The sequence below is a fragment of the Peromyscus leucopus genome, chromosome 6 (assembly GCF_004664715.2).
Source record: "Peromyscus leucopus breed LL Stock chromosome 6, UCI_PerLeu_2.1, whole genome shotgun sequence".
NCBI lineage: Eukaryota > Metazoa > Chordata > Mammalia > Rodentia > Cricetidae > Peromyscus > Peromyscus leucopus.
In genome coordinates, this window is record NC_051068.1 from 90,399,033 (window position 1) to 90,419,481 (window position 20,449).

Sequence of the window (20,449 nt, forward strand, 5' to 3'; positions counted from 1 at the left end):
CATGCCAGCCAGCCAGACCTCCTCCAAGAATATAGAAAGCATTCAACATTGTGTAAAACCCTGTAACAATGCAGGATTTTTTTCTTTTGTTCTTTCTCTATTGTAGAATATTATTTTAAGGTGTGTTACTTTTGTTTATGTTGCATTTGTTTAACTCTGTGAAGCTGTGACACTGTGTCTGTCTAAAATACCTGATGTTCTAATAAAGAACTGAATGGCCAAAAAAATAAACAAATCAATAAATCAATCTCTAAAGTAGTATGGCACAGTGGTACACTTCTAGAATCTCAGCATTTGATATAAACAAAAGGACCGGGAGTTCAAGGCCATCCTCACCTACATAGTGAAGTTCCTGGCCAGCCTGGGCTACATGAGACTCTATCCTCAAAAAAAAAAAAAAAAGCTATCTTCCTAAGTTACTATACAGAACTATACATTTTCATGTATACATATATGCATTATAGGCTAGATCTGCATATGACAGAAAATGTACATTTTTTTTCTCCTGAGTTTGGGTTGCCTCTCTTAACATACTTTCTGGTCCTTCTATTTTCCTATATATTAGCTTCACAATTCCATTTTTTTCTTTATAGTAGAACATTCCACTTTGTACATGTGCCACATCTTTCACCTGCTGGTGGACATCCAGGTTGGTCCCATTTCTCTGCTATCAAGAATGTGCAAGTTTACAGTGTCAGTCAGTCAGTAGAGTGTAACACTTGGAATGGGGACTCGGAGAAGGTAATGTTAGGTGATGAGGAAACAACTAAATGCAGGCAAAGGAATACAGGAGTCACACAAGAGGATATAAAACTACTTTTCTTCTAGTGTCAACTGTCAGGTTGGTTTTTTTGTTTTTCTTTTTCATTTTTCTGAGGCAATGAATGGCATTAAAATGTAACAGACAGGCTCAGCTGGTAAAAACACCTGCTGCAGAAGCCTCAAGGCCTGAGTTCAATCCCCAGGAGCCATGTGAAGAGGAGAGGTAAAGGTGGGAGAACTGACTGCTGACCCCCACCCATGTGTACTCTGTCCATCTGTACCCCACACGTGAGTACTGTGGCACATGTACTCATGCCCACACATTCATTAATGATAATGATAATGACGATAATGACGATAATGATAATAATAATGTAGTAGATAGTAAAACCTTCATGGACACTCCCTGGCTTCCAGAAGGGTCACATTAACTGTCCAGAAAGTCCCCGAGATGTGCAGAGCTATAATTGGACAAACATTTGAATGGCTACCTTAATCTTGCTGTGTAATGATTTTCTGTGTGGATTCACTATAATGAAGTGATTTTATTTAATACAAAGAACTATCTAGTTTATCAATGGTATAATGCCATGCCTGTGTTTAAAAAAACTGATGAAGATCTTATAAAGACAAGTCAACTTGGGTTGGAGCGATGGGTCAGTGGTTAAGAGAATTTGCTTTTCTTCCAGAGGACCTGGGTTATATTCCCAGAACCCACACAAAGGCTCACAACCATCTGTAACTCTGTAATTCCAGTTCAAGGAAAATACAATCCCCTCTCTGGCCTCTCAGGGCAAAGTATATAGCATAGAGACATACACGCAAGCATACAGACATACAGAGAAAGTAAACATAAATAAGGCTAAATAATTAACAAGTGTACTTTAAAAATCTAACTCAGAGAAACCCTGTCTCCAAAAACAAAACAAAAAAAAAATCTAACAAAAATTAGATTTCAATAAAATATATAAATCCTTTTAATAACTGTAGCTCACATCCTTTAACAGGAGTGTTATAGTTAATATACTTCACAGAAGATAATGATTTAATAACAGGATGTATTCTGAAATGTCACAAGCTGATTTTAATCAACCATCTTTCGTTTCCTCTGTCTCTTTGAGACACGGTTCCACATAGCTCAAGCTATCCTGGAATTTGCTGTGTAGCCCAGACTAACCCTCTACTTTACAATCCTCTTGCCTCACCCTCCTTAACAGTGCTCGGATTTGTAGATGAATGCCACAACAGTGCTCGGATTTGTAGATGAATGCCACAATTCTCAGCTTTACTTCTTAATTTTAGAAACTTTAACATAGCCACCATGTCTTTATATGTAATTAAATAGAGCTAAAATTTTGACTGCTACGTGCAGACCCTTCACAAACAAATTCACCTGTGCCGTTGCTGCTTCCCTGGGTGAAATGGCGGTCAGTAGATGGATGATGACACAGACGTAATCTAACACACAGTAACTTACTCTACAGTTACTTGTGCTGTTCTTAAACAGAGTACTCAAATTTGAATACTAAATAGAGAAAAAACTCCAAAGTGTTTCTACTAAAATCTGAACAAGAACAGGGTGTCTCTTTCCTTCACCTCTTTAATATAGTGCTTGAAGTCTTAACTAGAGTAGTAAGGTAAGCAAAAGGGATACAAATAGGAAAGGAAAAAGTCAAATATTCCTACTTGCAGATTACATAATTCTTTAAATTAGGCCCTAGAGGCAAAACTTAGTGCTGATAAATACTTTCATTAACATACAAAAACTATTAACCTTCCTATTAATAAATAATAATGTTCTGAGAAAGAAAGCAGTAAAACAATCCCATTTACTGTTGTCTTTAAATAAATACATAGGCTGGAGAGATGAATTAGCAAGTAGATTACTAGCTGCTCTTGCAGAGGATCCAGGCTTAATTCCCAGCACCCATACTGCAGCTCACAACCACCTGGAATTCTCAGGAGATCTGGTGCTCTCTTCTGTAAACGAATTGCTAAACATTCTTATCAATAAAAAACACGGAGCCAGAAATTGGGGTTAAAGCTGAGAAATCAGAGGAACAGGACAAGCCACAAGTCAACCTCACCTTATGGACCTTCAGTCTTCAAAGAGACCTACTTCCTGCATATTCCTTTCTGTTCTGCTAACTCATTTCCTCTCTGCCCAGCTTTGTCACTTCCTGTCTGTCTGTACAGACCTCCAGACCTTTATGGTTAACTAGTGTTGGAAATTTAAGGCATGTGCCACCACACCTGGCTCTGCTCCCAGTGTGGCCTTGAATTCACTGAGATCCAGACAGATCCCTGCCTCCCGAGTGATATGATTAAAGGCATGTGCTACCACTGCCTGACTTCTATGTTTACTATAGTGGCTGGCTTTTTCCTCTGATCCTCAGATAAACTTTATTGGGGACACACGTAAAATATCACCACACTCTTCGAGCCTCTGAGGACACCAGGCAGGAATGTGGCGCACATGCGGGTAAAACACCTATACACATAAAATAAATGCCTTGGAATAAACGTAACTAAAGAAGTAAAAGAAATCTATAGCACTAGAAAAGAGAATGGCATCTCTTGTTCACAGATTAGAAGAATATTGTGAAAATGTCCATCCCATAAAAAAAGCCATCTACAGGATTCATCGCACTCCCCATTAAAATTCCAGTGCCATCCCTGAAACAAGAAAGACCAATGCCAGGATATAACAGTACCCGATCTCACACTATATGACAGAGACACAGTTAACAAAACCAGGCATGGAGTTACACAGAAACGAGAGCCCAGGAACAAACCCACACAGTTACGGCCATCTAACTTCTGACAGATCCATAAAAATATGTATCGGAGAAAGGAGAGCCTCTCTCAACAGAGGGTGTTGGATTTCTAAATCTAGAAGAATGAAACTAGATCCCTAGATCTCACCTTGCCCCAAATCAATTCAAATCGATCAGAGACCTGAACCCATGACTGAACCCTCCAGGGGAAAGCACTTCAACACAGAGGTGTAGGCAGAGATTCTCTAAAAAGGACACCAATAGCACAGGGGAAAACTGTCAAGAATTGATGAATGGGTTTATATTAAATTAAGACGTTTCTGTACTGCAAGGAAAGAATCACCAGGGTGGACACAGCGTAAAGAATGGGAAAAAAATTCTTGCTAACTATAATCTGACAGATGAGGAACATGTAAAATACACAAAGAATTCAGAAACCTTAAACAGTAAATCTGTTGTGGGATATTTGTACATGGTGTGAAGATATATTGCTGTGACTGGTGTAATAAAGAGCTGAATGGTCAATAGCTAGGCAGGAGAGGACAGGCAGGATTTCTGGGGAGAGAGAACTCTGGGAAGAAGAGAGGCGGGAGACACAGGCAGGAGACTCTAGCGAGACCAGGAGAGGAAATAGGAGATGCAATATGGAAGAGAGGCAATGCTATGTGGCAGAACACAGATTAATATAAATGGGTTAATTTAAGTTATAAGAGCTAATTGAGACAAGCCTAAGCTAAAGGCCAAACTTTCATAATTAATAGGTCTTCAAGTCATTATTTGGGGGCTGGTGATCCAAAGATAGTCTGACAAGAAAGATTACTATACATAAGTGAAACAATCTAATCAATAACTGGGCAAATGAAATGAAATCAGTGTCAGAAGATGACATTCAATAAACACATGAAAAATGTTAAATCTCACGAATCACCAGAGAAATGCAAATTTAAACTACATTGAAATTCCATCTCGGGGTTGGGGATTTAGCTCAGTGGTAGAGCGCTTGCCTAACAAGCACAAGGCCCTGGGTTCGGTCCTCAGCTCTGGAAAAAAACAAAAACAAGAAAAAAAAAAAAGACATTCCATCTCACCTCACTCAAACTGACACTCGTGGTGGTGGTGGTAGTGGTGGGAGACAAATCCAAACAAACACTGGCTAGGAAGCCACCAAAAGGGAATCCTTATGTACTGCTGGTGGGAATGTAAGGTACTCCAACCACTATGGACATCAGTATGGAGGTTTCTTAAAACACTAAAAACAGATCTGCCACAAGGCCGGTCTACCATTCCTTGTTATTACCCAGAGGACCCACACCAGCACATCACAGACACTTGCTTACTGCAACACTGTTCCCATTAGTTAAGTTAGGGGAACCTAGGGATCCCTTAGTAGAGGAGTGGATAAAGAAAACAATGTATATACACAGTGCAATTATTTTCAGCCATAAAGAACAATTAATATGGCCAGGTTGATCCTAACACTGGGGAGGCAGAGGCAGGAGGATCTCTGAGTTTGAGGCCAGAACAGTCTACAGAGCAAGCTCCAGTAGTACAAAGAGAAACCCCATTTCAAAAACCTAAAAAATAAAACAAAAACAAACAAAAAAACTAAAATGGTTTGCATTTTAAAAAAGGTACAACTGGAGACATTAAGTGAATGAAATGAATATCAGGAAGAAGACAAGCTATGTTTTCTCTGATGTATAATTCCTTAACTTTATAGATACACAAAACCATGGATGTATTTAAGACATGAAGGTAGAATTAAATGACCAAAGACCGCAAAAGAGATGACAAAAAGGAAGCGAGGAGTATGGGAGCAATGTCAATGTCAAAGTACATTCCACACTGAATGAAAATGCTGTCACGGAACACAATAATGGATATGGCGGCGCACGCCTTTAATCCCAGCACTCGGGAGGCAGAGCCAGGTGGATCTCTGCGAGGTTGAGGCCATCCTGGTCTACAGCGTGAGTTCCAGGAAAAGACGCAAAGCTACACAGAGAAACCCTGTCTCAAAAAACCAAACAAACAAAAAAGTTGGATGTCTAAATAAAAAAGAACTTCATAGTCTTAATGTATCCCACATGAACAAAACAGTGGTTTTACTTCTGTGCTTGCCTGATAATCTTTTGCTTTCTATTCATAGGTTGACACATTGCTTATTAATATATAGTTGGCAATATTATATTTGTATAAATTTATCCTTAATACATATAATGTAAATATTAAATACATCTTCCATTAGCTTAATAAACTTAATTAACTATTTAAAACACCAGGGGAGGTATAAAATCTGCCAAGAAAAATATACCAAGAAAATTTTGCAAACACCTTCAGAGTGAACTGATCCAGTTAAAATTCCTGACACACACTGGGGACTGTCAGATGACCAGAAAGCGCTTGCTTAGCATTTGTGAAAACCTGGGTTCATTTTGAGCAACCTCAACAAAACTTCTCATACATACCATCACACAACTTAATGTGATTTAACCCTTGTTCTACACCACTTAAAGCTGCAACACATGAGCCTCATCCAGACCTCAGAGCAAACTGAATACAATTTCAAGAGGAAACAAATTAGTAACACACCATTAGGGTACTGCTTAATGGTAGTGCACCTGCCTAGCATGTGTGAGGTCATAACTATAAATCTACTCTTCAATTTTGTCAAATCACTAGCGACTTTTGGTTTCAACAATATTAAAATTGGTTGAACAAACTGACAACCTAAAAAGGAAAGAGACTCAGACCAATCATTGATCAACTATGTCAATACTTTTCAAAGATCGTCACAGACTGACCACATGGTCTCAGATACCTACCTGCCTTTGAAGGAATCCAATGGGAAAATATCTTTAAAGGCTGAAACTGTAATGTCAAGAGCAATAGCTCTACAACAGTCCACAATGAAACACACAAGGGAAAACCAAAAGTTAATTTTCCCTTTGAAAAAACAACAACAAACAGAGGTGGGGTAGAGTTGGGAGGACTGGAAAGATACCCCAGTGGTTAGAATCACCTATTAGCAGCTCTTCCAGAGGACCCTGGTTTCATTTCCAGCACCCACAAGGTGGCTAACTACCAACAATAACCCCAGTTCCAGGGGATCTGATGGCCTCTTCTGGCCTCCCAAGTCACTGCACTCACATGGTGAGACATACATGCTGGCCAAGCACCAACGCGTCAAATAAAAATAAATCTTAATGTTCACAACAGTAGTCTAACTTACATGTAGAGGCAGATAAACAAAACTCTCAAGTGCATGAGAGAGAAAGTATATCTATCCATCCATTCTATCCATCCACCCACATCCTAGAGGTCCAGTGGGACGCAAGAATGAAAACAAAGCTCTTACTCTGGAGACAGTACCAGGGCTCTTAAGAATGTTAACTAGATATGGCTCAGCCATTGTGAGCACTTGCTGCTCTTGCAGAGGAGCCATGTTCAGTTCCCAGCACTCCCATGGTGGTGAAAAGTCATCTGCAGCCCAGGTTCCAGAGGATGTGACCACCTCTTCTGACCTCCTCAGGCACTAGGCATGCACGTTAAGCACATACACACGTTCAGGCAAAAATACCCATAAATATAAGAAGGTTTAAAAAATAATCTTTTTCTTTTTTCTTTCTTTCTTCTCGTTCCTCTGTGTAGCCCTGGCTGTCCTGCAACTCAGAGATCCTCCTGTCTCTGCCTCAGGAGTGCTGGGGTTAAAGGCGTGCACCACCACCTCTAGGCTCATAATCTTTCTTTAAAAAAGAAGACTGGGCCGGGCGGTGGTGGCGCACGCCTTTAATCCCAGCACTCGGGAGGCAGAGCCAGGTGGATCTCTGTGAGTTCGAGGCCAGCCTGGGCTACCAAGTGAGCTCCAGGAAAGGCGCAAAGCTACACAGAGAAACCCTGTCTCAAAAAACCAAAAAAAAAAAAAAAAAAAAAAAAAGAAGAAGAAGACTGGGCTGGGTGGAGGTGGCACACGCCTTTAATCCCAGCACTCAGGAGGCAGAGCCGGCGGATCTCTGTGAGTTGGAGGCCAGCCTGGGCTACAAAGCGAGTTCCAGGAAAGGCGCCAAAGCTACACAGAGAAATCCTGTCTCAAAAAAGACTGGAAAGTAAAACAAAGTACAGTAAGATGGGAAAGGACAATGCTCTAAGACTTCAGCCCTCAAGAAAAGATGTCATTGATTTAGTGTACCATTAAGACATTACATTGTTACTAGTGAAAAGTGATATTTTGTATACTAAAGGAAACTATAAATTTGCTGTATCTTTATAAACTGCAAAAAAGATTTAAACAAACAAACCAAACAAACAAGACCCTCTTCTTGCCAGGCCTTGTAGCACATACCTGTAATCCCAGCACTTGGTAGGCAGAAGTGGGAGGATCATAAATTTGAAGTCATTCAGAGCTACCTGAGATCTCTTCTAAGACTAAGAATTTGGAATGAACATAAAGTAGGGCTGGCTTAGGCTATGAGTTTGATCCCCAGTATCTCATTAAAACAACAAAACTTTTACAGAGCAAGCCAAACAAAAATCGATCAAAGAGGCAATAAAACTACAATTTAAGAGGTGTATTTCTTAATCTTCCGTTCTTGTCTTTTGCAAAAAATATTGATCTAAGTATCATCTGGCTTTACAAAATGTACTTCGTTAAAATTCTGTCTTTCTTCAGGCAGTGGTGGCGCACGCCTTTAATTCTTGGCGCTTAGGAGGCAGAGGCAGGCGGATCTCTGAGTTCGAGGCCAGCCTGGTCTGCCGGGGAGAGTTCGGGGACTGCCAAGGTTACACAAAGAAACTCTGTCTCGAAAAACAAAGTCTTTCTATAGTTCACAACAATGTCCTTTTCTCCGAATATAGTTCCTACCAACTTGGTCAAAATGGCTAATCTGAATTCATCAGATCAAAGTAATATTTTAATCAGGTACAGTAACAAGGATCTGAGAAACATCGAACTTTCTTTTTCAATAAATGTCAAAGCTATGACAACTAATAAATGTGACAGTTAACCGAACCTATTCTGAAATCGTTCCATATGTCCCAAGCTTTCTATATTTTGGCAGTTGGACTAGGCCATGTTCTGAAATGTCAAAAGAAAGTTGTCATCTATTTCAAACTGAATTCAGCAAATCCTCAGTGGTGCCCTACTTACATATTTAGTGCTTTGCTCGCATTGATCGAGGCTCCATTAAATTACAAACAAATGGAACGACAGGAACCATGCCTGCAACTTCATGGGAAAGAGACACATCTTATTTTTCCATTCTATTTCCGAACGTGATACCAAAGGATTCAGCAAAGAAATCTCAGCACAACAAAAGTGTAAGCTCGTTTTCCAATTACAACCCCTACGTCCACGTCTGGTAACCCACTGCACGCTGCATAAAGTTTATTGCGAATAACGACTGTCTAAAAGGCACATTTTTTTTTTTTTGAGCCTCAGCCTGCCTGCCTTTTCAAAGAGTCTTTCCCTGATCCTCACGCCTCGACAAATGAAAAGACTGTTATTTTGAGGCACAAGGTGACGACTTGTCTAAAGGAGAGTATGTGTAGGCCCCGGGTGGTCAGGTCAGGCTTCCGACGCCGGGAGCCGAGGCGAGCCCACCCCCGGGACAGGGTCACCGAGCCCAGGACAGCTCAGAGCCGCCGCTCCGGCTCCCGGCGACCACGATGGGACAACGCACGTACCCTGGCCCAGCGGGCCGCGGCGGCGGCGGCGGCCGCCCCCCGCCACAGCATATGGAGCGCCAGGCTGCCCGGCCTCCCCGCGCCGCGCTGGGCCTGGCTCGGCAGCCGAGGGGGCCGACGCCTCCTCCCCGCGGCCGGCTGCACGTGGGGCCGAGGCCGCAGGCTCCCGAGACACCGCGATCGGCCGAAGCAGCCAGGCCGCGGAGGCCCGCAGGGCGAGACGGCGGCAGCGCCAGCACTGCGGGGAGGCTGGGTGCTCCCGGCCCGGCGAAGGCGGAAGCAGGGGGAAGAGGGAGCTGGGCCCGCGCCGGGGCCGCCCTGCGGCGCCGCACCGAGACTCACCGTGCCTCCGTCTTTAATGATGATCTTTTTGGCCAGCATGATACTGCGGTTCGCGGCCCGTTTCTTTTTCTTCCCCTGGGTCATTTTACCATCCTCGACTCCCGGCGCTGCAGCAGCCACTCACGGGGCGGGCGGCCCCAGCGGCGAGTGCGGTCCCGCCACTACTGCCGGGCCGAGCCGCTCCGGGCGCACGCCGCCATCTTGAGGGCCCGGCCTGCCTCCGGCGGCGCGTCACATCGTGCGATGGGCTGAGTCGGCCGCCCGCCCCGCCCCGCCCCCGTGACGCGGCCACGCCCCCGCAGTGCGGCCACGCCCCTCAGAGCGGCACCTGCGGAGAAGGCAGGGCGGTGCCCCGGGGCCGGGTGGAGTCGGGTCCCTTGCACTGGCTAGCTGGTCCTTTCTTTCTAAGGCGCTGAGCAGTGGGTATGCTAACTGTTTCTCCTCCGCAGATGAAGGAGCTCAAGTTTCAAAAAGTTAGTACCTGCTCATATCTGACAAAGAGTTTCTCAGAAGCTCTAACCAGGCGTCCCAAACTATCAGCATCCACATCAACTGCTTCCCCATCAAAACAGAACTAAAGGGAACCGAACAGTTTTATGGTTGGTAGCAGGCAGAGGGCTTTTTTGTTTGTTTGTTTTGGTTATTTTTTTAATTGTTTATCTGATGCTCAGCTAGGTCATGCTGGCTTACACATCCCCCTAGTCCCAGGACATTTTACCAGCCCCGCCCCCCAGCCCTGCCAATCCAAAGATATATCACACTTCAGAGGCTTTTATTTAAAGAAATCAGTTTGACTAGAGGACTATTAGATAGAGCATGAGCACAAGTGGAATATGAAATATCAAGTATTACCACAGTGCTAACTTTTTTTTTTCTTTTTGAGACAGGGGCTCATTATGTAGACCAGGCTGGCCTCAAACTCAGATCTGCTGCCTGCCTCCCATGCTGTGGTCAAAGGCATGTGCCACCATGCCCGGCAAAATTCTGATTTTAGCAATTGTTTTGAAAACCTTCTAAAGTATACCTTCAGTGTTAGGGGGTGTAAGGGCAAGAGGCATGCTGTCTACCCTCCAACTGATCGATGACGGGAAGCTGGGGACAAAGCAAGGTGCAAGCAGTGAACCTGGATGTGGCAAGGTCTAGTCACAAACTCACTGTTCCTCCCTGGAACAAGCAAGCACATTAGGCTCCCTCTCCTGGCTTGTGGCCTGGTTAATGATGCCCCTCTGTTTTCACAGGGCCGAGCAGAAGTGAAAGTGACTTCAGAGGCTAGGTCATAAAAGGCACTGCATGGCTTTGCTAACATTTTCATTCACCCCAAGTCAGGGGATGTCACCTGCTATGCGCTGGTACTAGAGGAACTACGGAGAGGTCCTGGTGAGGAGCTGAAACCTCCGATAAAGCTTTGTGGGTCATCTTGGAAGTAGATCGCTAGGCCTGGTCAAGCCTTGAGCCGACTGTAGACAACCTGACTACAACTTTATGAGACCTTCAGCTAGGACCACCCAGCTTAACCACAGTACCGGGCCAGGGAGGTAGTTCTTTTGGAGTGCCTGTCCTGTAAGCACAGGGCCGGATTCCACCCCCAACAATGAATAAACCCAGCATGAAGTGCATGCCTGAACCCTGGTACTCAGGAGGTGGGAGCAGCAGCATGAGAGACTCAAGGACAAATCTGAGACCAGCCTGGAATCCATGAAACCCTGTCTTAAAAAACGGGTGAGGGGTCGATGTTTCAGGCCACCAAATTTTGGGGCTATTTGTTACATGGCTGTAAATAACTAATGGATAAGGAAAAGAAGAAAGGACAAGGTCCAAGTGAATGTGTACGTGTAACTGTAGCTTTTCTGTAAATTTCAAAATAAAAAGTTAAGAATAAACTTGATTGGATATTCTGTTCCTTCTACTTCTCTGACAAGAAACCAAACTAATCTTTATTGGTGGAAGAAGAAAATATCTTGACCTGATGAGTAAGAATCCTTGCCGGGCGGTGGTGACACACGCTTTAATCCCAGCACTGGGAGGCAGAGCCAGGTGGATCTCTGTGAGTTCAAGGCCAGCCTGGTATACAAAGTGAGATCTAGGACAGGCACCAAGACACCACAGAGAAACTCTGTCTTGAAAAACAAAAATAATAAATAAATAAATAAACAAATAAATAAAAATAAAATAAAATAAAATTCTCACATAGAAACTGTCGAAGTCCAATTTGAAGCTATTGAGAGTAGGACAAGACTTCCTAACTAAATTCCAGGAACTTATTTTGGATGGGTGTAAGGAGCTGAGAAGATTATTGTTGTAAGCTAGGTGTGGTGGTACACACCTGGGATCCTAGTATTTGTGATGTAGAGACAGACTGATTCCAAGTTCAAGGCTGGCCAATATAGCAAGTTAAGGCTAGCTGTGGGCTGCATGAGAGCACGTCTGAAAAAAAAAATATTATTGCATGGTTACTTCAACTTCCATAACCTCTAAAAATCATACTTCAGCTATAGCAGAGCTACTGGTCAGTTACTCAAAGCTGAGTATCTATAGTAATGCTCACTGGCTTTTTTTAGACTGGGGTTGAAAAAGTGCGTCTATACGTTCCCATCGCATAAAATAACACAATTAGGGGGGTGGTGCACACCTTTAATACCAGCGCTCGGAGGCAGAGGCAGGAGGATTTCTGCTGAGTTCAAGGCCAGGTCTACAGAGTGAGCTCCAGGACAGCTTGGGCTGTTACACAGAGAAACCCCATCGCGGAAAAAAGAAATACCACAACTAAAAAGATCTGACAGGATAGACCTGGGGTGGGGGAAAGGGTGTAAAAGTGCTCACTGAATTCAGGCGCACACACAATGAGGTGAGGGTCAACGTGAACAAATCAAGTAGCAGTTTAGACAACAACAACAGGAGCCCTGGAAGCCAATTATTCCCCACAGAAGGAGCTTGGGAATGGAGACATGAGAGCGAAGCAGACTTCTCTATGAACTATGATTTTTCCCTCAAGTATGTTTAACCTTTGAATCAAGTAAAATGGTTTATATATTCAATAATAAAAGCTTAAATTTACAAAACTGAATACAAATAAAAACTAGTGAACCTATTTATGTTACACTAATGACCAGCAGAGAAGACCTGAATTCCGTGAACTCCCCTTGTTCCCCCTCGAGACAGGGTCTCACTGTAGGTCTGGCTGGCCGGAATGCAGTATGTAGTTCCAATCAATCCCCCTAGAACTCACAAAGATCCTCCTGCCTCTACCTGAGTCCTGGAATCAAAAGTGTGTGCTACCACTTACTTTTACATTTACTTTTAAATGCAAACTTTGAATATACATGTTTAGTTGACAGGCTACATTCTAATAATAAAACTGCAAATAAATTTTGAATTTTGCAGAGCACGCTTGTCATTAGAATATGGGTACTGCAGTATGTAAACTCACAATAAGACACAAGGATGTTGATATTAGAAGCCAAATTATTTCACTGTAAGAGGACAGTCAGATACAACTAAAAACATGATATTAAATTTTAATGCCTGTAATCCCAGCATTCAGGAGGCTGAAGCAGACGGAACACACGCTTAAGGCCTACCTTGGCTGCTTGGAGAGCTCCAGGCTAGCCTAGGCTACAATGTGTCTTTTCTAAAAATGAAAACAAAGAAACCCACTGCACAATTCAGTTGGAAATACTGATTGGAATGCATAGTCTTAAAAAGACGAATTGTAACTGAGCGTGGTGACTTATGACTGTAGAACTCAGAAACAGAGGCAGGTGGATCTCGGTGAGTTCCAGGCCAACCTGGTCTACATAGTGAGCTCCAGTATAGCTCCAGTATATCCAGGACTACATAGAAAGAGCCCGTGTTTAGAAGAATAAAAAAGTAAACTATCCATACCTAAGACATTCACTTAGAGAGCTAACTTAGCCTATGACCTGGCTTCAAGCTAAAGAGAGTAAAGGGACAGTCCAAGGACATCCACACAGTACCGGGGGCTTCGAAAGGCCTGTCCTGGGGAGAGCAATAGAGATTGGAGAAGAGTGTTTTAGACCAAAAAGAAAATACAAACTTCAACTGTATCCTCGTTCAAGCCAAAAATCCATAAAACGCCATTTTTAGGACAACTGGAACTATTTTGGTATGAACTTGATGAAATCTGAGTTGAGTTCTCTTATGTGTGATACGGACTGAGGAAAACAAGGAAAAGGTTATTTTGGAGACATACACACTGAACAATTTAGGGGTTGTGTCCTGACTAGAGGCAAAGCTCTACGAGCTGCTAGCTGTTAAAGTTGGGTGGTGTGTTATCCTTTCTGCTTTTATGTCTGTTTCAAAATAAAAAGCTAGTTAAAATTTAATTTTAAAAAATGGGGCTAGAGACATGGCTCAGTGGTTCAGAGTGCTTAGCTATTCCTGAGAAGACCTGAGTCTGGCTGCTAGCAACCACATCTGGCAGCTTACAACCACCAGTAATTCCAACTTCATGGTCTCTGACACTCTCTTCAGGTCTCCACTGGCACCCACACTCATGTACACTCATCCATACACAGCCATACGCTCACATACAGAATTAAAACATCTTGAAAATGTTTACCGGGGGCAGATGAAATGTCTCAGATGGTAAAGGTGCTTGCTGCCAAGCCGAATGATCTAAATTTGATTCCAGAACCCAAATTCACACCCACAAATTGTCCTCTGAATTCCACAACAAAACCACGGCACACCCCTCACACACACTTTTACCCACCATTACAGCTCACAACTATCTGAATGTAAATTCAGTTCCTTGGGGTCCAATACCTTCTTTTGGCCTCCTTGGGTACCAGGTATGAAAGTGGTGCACAGATCTACATGCAGGTAAAATATCATACACATAAAATTTAAAAAAAAATGTAATTAAAAAAATTCTTGCCGGGCAGTGGTGGCGCATGCCTTTAATCCCAGCACTCGGGAAGTAGAGGCAGGCAGATTTGTTTGAGTTCAAGGCCAGCCTGGTCTACAGAGTGAGTTCCAGGATAGGCTCCAAAGCTACAACAGAGAAACCCTATCTCGAAAAATAAAAAAAAAAAAAAAAATTAAAAAATTAAAAAAAAAAAAAAAAAACAGGCTGGAGAGATGGCTCAGAGGTTAAGAGCATTGGCCACTCTTCCTGAGGTCCTGAGTTCAATTCCCAGCAACCACATGGTGGCTCACAACCATCTGTAATTTGATCTGATGTCCTCTTCTGGTGTGTAGGCAGAATACTGTCCACATAATAAATAAACAAACCTTTAAAAAAAAAAAAAAAAAAAGCCAGGCGGTGGTGGCGCACGCCTTTAATCCCAGCACTTGGGACGCAGAAGCAGGGAGACTCTGTGAGTTCGAGGCCAGCTTGGTCTACAAAGCGAGTTCTAGGAAAGGGTCCAAAGCTACACAGAGAAATCCTGTCTCGAAAAACCAAAAAAAAAAAAATTTTTTTTTAAAGTTCTGCCAGGTGTGATAGAGAAAGCCCAGTGCCCAGGAGGCCATGGCAGCAGGAAACGTTTAAAGTCAGCCTTTGCTACTACATAACTATAAGACAACCCAAGCTAGACATGAGATACTGTCTCAATACTAAAGGAGTTAACAATACTATCTTTGTGAGTTGACAGGTACAGCCCATGAAACTGTCACATCTACACTAGCACAGTCCATCACAACAGGACTAAAGCTACTGGAGTGACAGATGTCACATCTAACCAAAATATTTCATACAGTCAAATTAACCGACAAGGAGAATGGAGACCAATAGCATAAATAAATGGGAAATGAAACTCTGAAAGATACAAATCAAAACAAAGTAGAAAGGAAAGGAGGGAGGAGGAGAAAAAAGAGAAAGAAGCAGGGAGGGGGATGAGGCGGGTCCACTGTGAGATGCAGGCTGACCTTCAGACTCACTTGGAGCCCACAGACCCCAAGAAGTCTACTGCCTCAGCCTCCCGAGTGCTTGGATTACAGGGCTGCACCAACACATCCAGCTTGGGATGTGCTTCCAGCAAAAGAGGCATTCCTTTTTCAAGACTGTTTTTTGGACAGAGTCTCAGTACATAGCCATGGCTGTGCTATAACTCCTTATGTGGACCAGCATGTCTCAAACCCAAGAGAACTGCCTGCTTCTGCATGCCACCATGCCTGGCAAACTTTTCATTTCTTCCTTTATTTTTTTCTTTACTTATTCATTTGAGACAGACCTCACTATGTAGACCAGGCTGGCCTCAAACTCAGATTCATCTGTTTCTGCCTCCTCCCAAGTCCTGGGAATAAAGGCATGTGTCACCATGCCTGGCTTTCAGGATTTTAAATTGCGCGCGCGTGTGAGTATATATAGACACACGAATACAAGAGCTGGTGGAGAACAGAAGTCTCAGATCCCCTAGAGCTGGAGTTACAGATGGCCAAGGGCCTCCTAATGTGAGTGCTGGGAACGAAATGTAGGTCCTCCGGGACAGCAGTAAGTGCTCTTAACCATTGAGCTATTTCTCCAGTCTCAAAAGAAACACTCTAACACAGAAAATAACACTGGAGTTTCAGTTAGTGCTCTTCATGAGAACTTAGCAAAAATACCTTTGTTTGTAAACTACTGAGATGTTACCCTTTCTGGGCTCTTCGAGTATTCCATGTGTGGCTACATCAGGGTAGAAGTGAAGATAAATGTGGGTGCATGTCACAAGAGAAGCAATTACACTCAGGCAGGGAAGGAAAGGTCCTGAGTAACTACTGAACCTGGCCAGCAGCAAAGAAGCATTTTATTCCAAACAAAATCCTTTTGGGCTGTGATCTACTATATAGGCAGAGAAATTCTAACCACTCTGGCTAAAACAAAGAAAAGGGAGCAAAATTACATGTGATACAAAGTTACCGAGAGATAAAAATGAGCAATTCATTCCTGAAATATAAAAATAGGAAACTAATCCACAGATTAAATCAGACACAGGTAAAAAGGAAAAGCAGAAATATAGGAAAAAATATATATAGTTATTTATGAAAATAATCTATTTCCCTTATCTATTAAATATAGGTAATAATGGATACCAAAAAAACTGACATGAGGAATTTATCATATAAAAAATCACTTAATAAAAGACCAGTTTATACATTCCTTTGAATTATATTCATACAAATTTAAACATACAAATCACATTCCCAAACCCCAAAGAATCACTTTATGTAAATTGAAGTACAGACATAGATCAATTTAGGGTCAAAATCATTTTTAAAATATTGTTTTAAATCACAACAAATTATGTCTTACAAGAAAGGAAACAACAAACAGACATTTATATACAGTTGTTAAAGTCTCCAAACTGAATCATGGTGCAGGTGTCACAAGTTACTTAAACAAGTGCTAGTTGTAGATACTTTGATAGAATACTTAGTATCCGTTTGCTAGATGATAGATTTAAAGAGCAAATGTCAAAACAACCAAAAGCTAGAATTGTAGTTACTCAGTTATTCTTTAAAAAAAAAAAAAAATTCCCAATTTCAAGTATGTGTTTAAAGTTGTAAATTACAGAAATATTCTCCACAAAAGTCAGGTATTTATTTGGTAAAGCAAGGCACATAGGACCAGATTGTGGTAAAGGTGCATATTCTTTGGCCCTATAACTACTTTAAATATCTTGGAGATTCAATATAACATAAATACTTTTTCTAAATTCCATGAAAGATGCATTTATACAAATCAAATCTTTCTACAATGAAGGTTTAAGCAGAATGAATGCTGCCAGAGCTTTCTTTACAAACAAAACTCAAATGGGAGTGATAGCACACACGTTCAAGCCCAGGACTGGGAAGGCAGAGGCAGGCAGATCTTGGTCAATTCAAGGCCAGCCTGCTCTGCACAGCAAGTTCCAGGCCAGCCAGGGCCGCCGAGTAAGACCCTGCCTCAAAAAGAAATGAAAACAGAACAAAACACCTCAGTCAAATGATTGTATAATGACATTTAAAGTCTACTAGCTTGATTTGTAAGAATAGTCAGCATTCTACTTAAGTGTTCAGAGCAAAATGTCAATTTCCTCTTGGAATTTCTTAATAAACTCTGGTTTAAATATCAAACTGCCTTTTCTTTACATGAAATTCTGTGGCATTCCATAGAAACTGATGTAAACACTGAATTCTGCATTTTTCAACTATATATTCCAATTATAAAAGCAACTTACAGCTTGGAAACCCCTCGGGAAAGAGCTGCTATGCTGCTGCCCTGAGGCCTGCTGTTGCAGCCAGCTCTCGGCCAACTTTAGTGCAGTGCCTAACCTTAATGCGGCTCTCAGCTGGGACTCTTCCTCCATGAATTCACACATTCCATATCAGTGAAAAGAGAAACAACAAGTACACTCTAAAAGCACAAAATTTAAATAATCCAAAAGTTACTAGAAAAGCATGACACAGCCACAATTTGAACATTATCAAAACAAACCATGTAACACAAAGTTTCAGTATCAATATATACTGAATCAATATACGACACAATGTAGGCTACAAGCCCATTTTCCCCCAAATGTGATTATTTCCTTATAAATTTTTAAACTATACATTCAGCCCAATAACATTTTGAACTGACTAGAAAATAAAAATATAAATGATACCTAATATAAATTTCTGTAGGGTTAAGACAGGGATAGACTAGATTTAAGTAACCATTAATTGTGAATTCACACTGTAGTAGCACAGTTACACAAAAAATGCTTCAATGTGAGCTGAACATGAATCTGTATTCATAAATTTTGAACATTTGCAAGATCCAGGTTGCACTTAATCATAGGTCCTAGGACATAGCTTGAATGCTGTGGTGGCCATACACTTTGCTCAAAATGGAGTCATTCAATCTCTATAAGTTATTCAATCACTGAAAAACCACAAACCTGGCATTCAGAAAACCTGGCATCGCTCTGTCAATGACTTTAAACACTCTTTAATTTTCAGTACTTTGAAACTCTGAAGGGAACTGGTTAGGCATGTACACTGTTAAGAGTACATGTGCATTAACAAGATCAAACAGCCAGTCCAAGTTAGCCAAGGGTACCTTACAGTTCTTAATAACAGTACTTTTGAGTACCATTTAACAAAACTCCATTAACGAAATCTATTAGAACTACATAAAAAATAGTCATCTTCTTATAGGTTTGTATCTATTAGAACAAACTTTTAAAATATATACAAGATAAATGAAAAAATAAAGTAAAATATATCTTATATTCAATAGGTAATTCTGCATATAGTCAATAATTAAATAAATTATATTCCAAATATAGAATGTATTTTTGCCTCTCACTTCGTTTTACTATTTCTAATATATTCTCTCTTTTGAATCAGCTTATTAAATAACTCATAATTGATATCCTCAACTCCAGTGTTAAAAAGAGACAAAATTTACTATTTTAAAGCAAATGGTTGCTCCTTCCCAGCAGCACTCATGAGGACATAGAAAGGGAAATCAGAATGCCACCACCTCTTCCAGACACATGATCAGAGTATTCCTAACGATAATGGGCTTTTAAGACCTAAAAACTTCTAAACAGCCTTTGAATTTAAATTAGAGTACCACTTAAAATAATGTAGTGAGCTGGGCAGGGTGATCCATACCCTTAATCCCAGCACTCAGGAGGCAGAGTCTGGTAGATCTCTGTGAGCTGGAGGCCAGCCTGGTCTACATAAGGAAGTCCTGCCTTTTTAAAAAAAAAGCAATAATATGACAGTAGGGAATGTCTGTAAGAAAGTCAGCTTGTTCTTGGTCCACTGATATGACTAATACAGTTTTTTCAATTGTTGCTTCTGTCAACAGTTTCAGAAATTCCTACTGCAGAATAAAAGGAAAATTCTCCATTTCAAAACTATATACAATATATGCTTCATAGTTCAGATGTCTCCACATGGAGACTGGACAGTAATCACTCTTTTATTTTCAATTATTAAATGAGTACTTAATCCCTTTAAATCATTAAAAAAGTTTTAATGGCAACACACACAAATTCAATTTAAGGTAATAATAATTTCTCTTCTTTATGGAAAATAAATACAGCTGATAAATGATGGCAAAACATCCTCATTGTCAAAGTCCCCGGCTCCTCTAGCATGTGACGAAGCAAACTGCATTCAGCTGACTCAAAGCAGTAAATTGTCTAAAGATATACAGAGAAATGGAATCTCTCTACACTAAAGTTAAATATGAATCAAACTCAGACTATTACTTCATCAAGTTTTATGTAATTGAACAAGTAACATTTAGCAATCCTTTGCTTAGCAATCTTCTGTATGAATATAAAAATCCCAGATACATGAAAATGGTTTTAAATTATATTTGCTTGTTCACAGCTTTATAGGCAATTATAATTTTCCAACTTTGAATAGTTCATGTAATCTGATATATCTGTGCAGAAAGAGTAAGACTGAGAACATGTGATAAGAGGAAGTAGATCTACCTTGCAAACATTGGTATTTGCATTTGTGTGCTCTTGCAAAGGCTGCACTGGACAGTTCTGCAGCAACCAAAAGGGTGAAGTCATTATGAGCTCAGACTTCAGGCCTCCTCCCCATAGCCCTCTAATGCTACTCCCTGGACACACTTCCAAGTTTGGGTTTCCAGATGATATACGTTTCATCCTGACGTGTACACATTTTCAAACCATTTGAACAGTATGATCAGATTTAGCATGATGATATCTTCACAGAATCTGCAGAAGTCCTCTGTGCAAGATTAATTCTGTTGAGCTTCCTAGGGCACCATCGTGAAAAACCAGTTAAAGATAGCACTATGCTTTCGTGGGATTTCCTGCAGGTTTGGGATCATAACCGTACAAGAAAGTAGCTGCTATTACAAGAATGGCTCCAAGGAAAAAGACACTAAATAGGATGGAGAAAAAGAAAAAGAAAAGTCAGATTAAAAGCAA

The 20,449-nt window shown here is 41.3% G+C and overlaps 2 protein-coding genes across 4 annotated transcripts in view; both read right to left on the reverse strand.

Annotated features, from left to right (window-relative positions):
* Mfsd14a (major facilitator superfamily domain containing 14A) overlaps positions 1-9,847 on the reverse strand; it is a 33,473-nt gene extending 23,626 nt beyond the window's left edge. Inside the window, exon 1 of one of the 2 annotated variants that reach the window (XM_028890153.2) lies at positions 9,561-9,847. In XM_028890153.2, the coding sequence (XP_028745986.1) occupies positions 9,561-9,644 (84 nt within the window). In that variant the 5' untranslated portion in view covers positions 9,645-9,847. The other variant, XM_037207039.1, reaches the window with a different exon arrangement.
* Positions 9,848-16,600: 6,753 nt separating this feature from the next.
* Positions 16,601-20,449, reverse strand: part of Slc35a3 (solute carrier family 35 member A3) — a 42,344-nt gene continuing 38,495 nt past the window's right edge. For both annotated transcript variants that reach the window (XM_028890163.2, XM_028890162.2), the window contains exon 8: positions 16,601-20,402. In XM_028890163.2, coding sequence (XP_028745996.1) covers positions 20,312-20,402 — 91 coding nt within the window. In that variant the 3' untranslated portion in view covers positions 16,601-20,311. The remainder of the gene's footprint in view (positions 20,403-20,449) is intronic.